The sequence below is a fragment of the Medicago truncatula genome, chromosome 3, assembly GCF_003473485.1.
Source record: "Medicago truncatula cultivar Jemalong A17 chromosome 3, MtrunA17r5.0-ANR, whole genome shotgun sequence".
Lineage (NCBI taxonomy): Eukaryota > Viridiplantae > Streptophyta > Magnoliopsida > Fabales > Fabaceae > Medicago > Medicago truncatula.
In genome coordinates, this window is record NC_053044.1 from 41,441,606 (window position 1) to 41,447,577 (window position 5,972).

General features: G+C 33.9%; 1 protein-coding gene across 1 annotated transcript; it reads right to left on the reverse strand.

The window, feature by feature from the left end:
• Positions 1-245: 245 nt before the first annotated feature.
• On the reverse strand, positions 246-1,997 carry LOC11433233 (UDP-glucuronate 4-epimerase 6). Its single transcript, XM_003601614.4, has one exon. It carries the CDS (start codon positions 1,754-1,756, stop codon positions 413-415), a length of 1,344 nt encoding a protein of 447 aa, XP_003601662.1. The 5' UTR covers positions 1,757-1,997; the 3' UTR covers positions 246-412.
• Between the last annotated feature and the right edge of the window lie 3,975 nt (positions 1,998-5,972).

Sequence of the window (5,972 nt, forward strand, 5' to 3'; positions counted from 1 at the left end):
TTGTTCAATAATAACAACATTGTTTCATTTTTTTTTTCTTCCTTGAAGATTATATATATATGATATGAATAAAAAAAAGAGTGAGATCCACAACCTTTGTAGTAGACCCCACCCCACCCATAATTATTACACCTCCCCTTTCTTTCTTTCCTCCAACTCATAGATCTACACTTCCTCCTTCTTTCCTTGCTTTTTTTTGCTTTCTGTTTCTTTCACATTTATATCCTTCTTCTTTCTATACCAGATTTATATATCTATATAACTTAATTCACCGACACAATAATAATTAACAACAAATAATTCCAAAAAAAAAAAAAAAACAAGAAAAATGAGAGAAGGTTCTTTTTCGTTGCTGTTGAAAATGAGAGGCATGTGATGTGATGTGATGCAACGAGAATAACAACAATAATAATCAAGCGGAATCCTCGGGTAATTCATTTTCCTTTTTTAGCCTCGACTGAATCCCATAATAACGAACGTACCACTTCACGAATTTTCTCAACCCCGTCGCGAGATCCGTCGTTGGTTTATACGCGAAATCTTTATAAGCCATTGTAACATTCGCATGTGTATATGGAACGTCACCGTTTCGCGGCATCTTAATTATATGCTTCTTCGCTTTCGTACTTAACAAATTCTCAAGAATCGAAACAAGTTTACCCACCGGCACCGGCGATGTGTTTCCGAGATTGTAAATTCTTAACTGCGCCGGTCCTTTTTTCTTTCCTCCGCTTCCAGTACTTTTCTCCGCCGTATCCAACGCTCCTACACAACCTTTAACGATATCATCGATATACGTGAAATCACGCGCCACTTCTTTACCTTCTTGTGTCTGGTAAACATCGATCGTTTTTCCGTGGAGAATATCTTTGGTGAAGAAAAAGTATGCCATGTCTGGTCTTCCCCAAGGACCGTAGACGGTGAAGAATCGGAGTCCGGTGAGGGAGAGACCGTAGATGTGATTGTAAGTATGTGCGATTTCTTCGCCGGCTTTTTTAGTTGCGGCGTAGAGACTCGCCGGTTGATCTGTCCGGTGAAGTTCGGAGAATGGATTTTCAGTGTTGAGACCGTAAACGGAGCTTGATGAAGCCCAAACTATCGCTGGTTGAGGATTTGCGGCTTTGGAAACTTCTAGAAGGTTAACGAAACCAGCAATGTTGGATTTGATGTAAGATTGTGGATTTTGCATTGCGTAACGAACTCCGGCTTGTGCTGCGAGGTGAAGGATGTGGGTGATCGGAACAACGTCGAAGAGTTTTGTTAATAATGGCGCGTCGTTTAAATCACCTTCTACTATGAAGATTTGATGCTGAGTTAACAAAGCTTGACGAGCGCGTTTCAAAGATGGATCATAATAGCTGTTGAAATTGTCTAAACCGATAACACCGTCGCCGCGCTTTTTAAGAGCGAGGGAACAGTGTGAACCGACGAAACCAGCTGCGCCGGTGACAAGAACGGTGAAACCATTAGGACGACGGGGAATGGCGGAGTGACGGACATGTCTTTCCCATGCTCCACCACCGCCGAATGCGGAGGTGAGGAAGTGGGAGTGTGTGTGGAAGTGGTGGTTGGTGGAGTCGGAGAGTGGTGGATAATTGAAGGTGAAGAAGAAAACAAGAACAAGTGCTATTAAAAGTGTGGCACGGAAGAGAAGTTTGGAAGAAGCGTTAAGGAGTTTAGTGCTGTTAACTTTTCTGATGTAGCTGTTGTAACGTTCAAGCTTTATGGTTTTGCTTGTGTCTGGTGGAGAAGCCATTTTGGTTTGTAAAAAGCTGCAAAGTGAGTGGATTTAGGATTATGAAATTGTTTTATGATCACAGCAATAAGGGGGTTACCTCTAAATGGTTGTTTGTGTGAGAGAGCTGATTATGATTTGAGGTTGAGCCCTGAAGTTTCAAAGGGTGTGAGAAGATTATTAAATATAAAGGAGAGAGAGTGTGAGAGGAAGAAAAGGAGGAAAGAGAGACAGAGATGGGTTGGTGTTGGTTGGAGACCACTTTCTTTTTCTACTTCACACACACACTCATAGAAATTAGAAAGTGCTAGTAGTAATAATGCTTAGTGTGTAAATATTAATTATAGTTAAATTAACTTCTTTTTGTTGGTCTACTATTGTATTTGTAGTACCTCCCATACTTCTGTGAAGCCCGGATACGAGATACGATACGGATACGATACTGCACCGATACGTTGATATGGAAAAATTTCAAAAATCAAGATACGATATGGCTGGGATACGTTAATAAAAAAAATTATATAATTAAATGTATTATATAATTATAATTATTTTTTTATTATGCAAGTATATTAACAAACACAAGAAACCAGGCTCGTATCACATTAATATAAATATAATATTGATGATTAAGAGAGTGGTAATTACATACGCAATATATACCAAAAAGAGCACCAGCAGTGTTATACATCAATGCTACACTATATCCAAAAGGAACTTGTTAGTGCTATACTATATCGATCCAAAAAAGAATCACTATATCCAAAAAAAGAACACATCAGTACTAAGAGTTAACACTAACAAGTAACTAACGTTTATAATGTTTTTATTCTTATTTTTTACACAAAAAAAAAACAGAAATCAAAATAATATAAAAAAAAACACAAGTATCCGTGCGTATCGGGATGTATCGGAAAGTATCGGATAATTATTTTTTAAAAAAATAAAATTTAATATTTGGATACTCTCCGGATACGTATCGGGAAATATCGGGCAGGTCTCGGTGCAGGATACGCAGGGGATACGGTACGTCATCCATTTTAAAGTATCGGGGCTTCACAGCTACCAGTAGTTATAGTATACTAACAACTAACAAACAATCTTAAGTACACTTGTTAATATTTGATAATGTGTTATTTCTGATCCTGAAGGTCGTGGATATGTCAATGTAGATTTGGAGTATTATTTATCCTTAATAATCGTGTTTAAATCCTCTAAATGCTAACAAATTTTATGCTTGATTTGTTCATATAAACTTTTACACTGATTTTAATTGAGCTCTGCTATTGGATGGTAAAAATGATCTTTAAGTTGGATATCGAAGTTAAAATAGACAAATAATGTGTTATTGCTAAGTTAAATTTAAAATGTAATTACAACTTTTTAAATTTAAATTTCATCAATCAAATGTAAATTTATTCCTATGAAAAAGTGATGTCTAGTCCTTAAATATAATTTCACATCATAAAAAGTTAGTTTCAAATTGAGTTATTGATAAGATACTCTAAACTTTTAGAGTTAGCAAGGATATGGCTATAATTTTGTTTTACTAATAAAGCACCATAGTGTATTTAAACCTCTTAATTATGGTAATGTAATTGCAAAGTCATATTATAACCCCTACTTGTATTGTTGTATTAAGTACTGTGCTGCGTGGGCCTTGCCAATGCCAGCTATGAAAATGGAGAAATACTTGCACTTAGACCATGTGCCTTTCACGTGCCAATATGTCAACCCTCTAGTCTAATTAATTAAATTCACAAAGCCAATAAGCTACCATATGGCATTCATTAGCTTGTGGGCATGATAATATATAACAAACACCAGACAAGTGAATTCTTCAATTCTTCTTGCTCTTTCGTTTTCTTTTTTTACATTATTTATTTTAATATTTTAATAGCAGTACTGTTAAATTGTTTGTTATAAGAGCATTTTGTAACATGTTTGGCTGGTTTGGCCAATAACCAAACCCAAATAATATAGAAGAAATTCTGCATTGATCAAAAACGATTATACTGAATGGTGGTTGATCAGATTTACTTAGAAGTCAAAGGGTTCATATTCTGAATGTGCCCAGAATTTTCAACCTCATTATCGACCAAGATAATTGTTTAGATTTTTCAAGATTATGCGAATGTGACAAATGCCCACCGACAATGTTTAAGAATTCGATCCTTTTCACATTTATCATTATTAATTATCTAATAATAGTATTAGATAAATAGTTAGCATCTTTATTTATGTTGTTACAACATTTTCCGGTCATGACGTTGAATAATGCATTATTCATTCATAGAAGTTAAGTTTGATAAAAAAAATAATTGGTTGCTTAATTATCTTAGTCTTAATTAGGAAACTTGGTTAATTTGTACTTACGTTCTAATAGTAGTACTATTATTTGGACTTAGAAATTGATGTAAATATGGATGAGGGTGGTCTCTAGTCGGCTGTCTAAATCATCAATATTTTTGGACTGACTCGAAACTTGAATAAAATCAAACTTGTAGTACAACTTGTTTGTCACCTTTGTTCATCGATATACGAAAGTTTTAAATCTTCTTGTACTTTTATAAAATAAAAATAAAAAAAAACATGATCATCTAGTGTAAGAACTTGTATCCCACACATCTCTTTCATCCTTCTACCCAAAACTTACTCTTCCAATCGCTGGGAATTGCATTGGATTCTGATTCCATGCATGAGGTTGTCATAAATCATGTCTAATAAATTATCCATTATATATTAGCCCCACTTGTATTAAATAGATTCAACGTATATATTTGTAGTACTGGTATTTTAATTCAGTAAAAATATAAATTATTATATTTATGGCACTACTTTATTTAATGTAGGTTTGTATATATATTTATCTAATAACATAAATATAATACTTTATTGTATTACTTTGATCCATTTTTTTTTAGTGAAAGTGATCAAACCTAACACTTCACTTTATTTTTTTTCTAACATCAAATTTTATTAAACAACTAAATCATTGTTCAAGACGAATAAAGATCAGCGAAACTGAGAATACAAACAAAATGTGCCGTATATAGGCGGAATGTCCGAAAATAAACACCTTAAAACATACCAATTCATGAAAACGACCACTGTTAAAACGATATCCAACCACTCATCGTCACCACTCACAAAAAAAAAAACACCCATTAAAATTAAACTTCCCGTCCTAAACACCAAAGTTGATCCACCTCCAAAAAGCTCCTATCCAAAAGATCAATTAGCTTCCACCACCTCCAATCCACCGAAAGAAACCATTAAAAAGCCCAAAATCAAATGCGTATTTGTGTTCAATTTGGTAATTTGTACAAAAACATAAACATTCTTCATGTATATATAAACAGAATAGATGACAGCAACAAACACATAATTTTGGCGGTATTTGAAGCATGATATATGGTAATTCTTCTTATCCTTTACAGCTAGAGTCCATTCTGGGAATAATTACATGACGCGTTGTAACAAGTACGTTCTAGACGTTTTTATTGACGCACAGTACCTACTTCCTATAACAAAGACGAAAACTTTCAATAGCTAATTTTAGAAACTAGAAATCATTTATTTTTATTTTAGAATTTTTTTTTCTGGCAGTAACATGGGACAAAACTTTACATATGGGAAAGTTAGTTTTTAACCATTGAATTAAGTAGGGAACAAAATTTTACCATGATCTCTCAACACTCAATTTTTTCCACATCATCTTCCACCACCATCTTTCCTTTAATTCAACATTATGCAATATCAATGGACTTATGTGTTTTCTCTATCAATATTAAAAGAATCATCTTTATAATAGAATGCACAGTTTGAATACTTTCAACCCATCTAACATACAAATTTAGTATTTAAAAGCATTCATATAATAATTCTGTTTTTAGAATCTGAAATCGATGCCCAGAATGCACAATTTAAATCGGGTCAAAAAATGGGTTGGGGGCAACCCATCTAATGATGAAGATGACGATGAACAGTGCTTTCGGTGAAAGAAAAATAAAACAACAAGAACAAAGAAAGGGTTATGCAGATCCGAAACTGTGCTCTTGCTGTTATAGTATGGGTTGTTTGAAGAAGAACAAGAAGGAAAAAAAATGGAGGAGTTTATCAGAAATTAATAAAACACATATTTCTATAGGTAGAAGACGAAGATATTTGTGAGAAGAAGATGAAGATATTTGGGAGTAATAATCTTTTAAATACTCTTAATTAAATGCGCCAAACT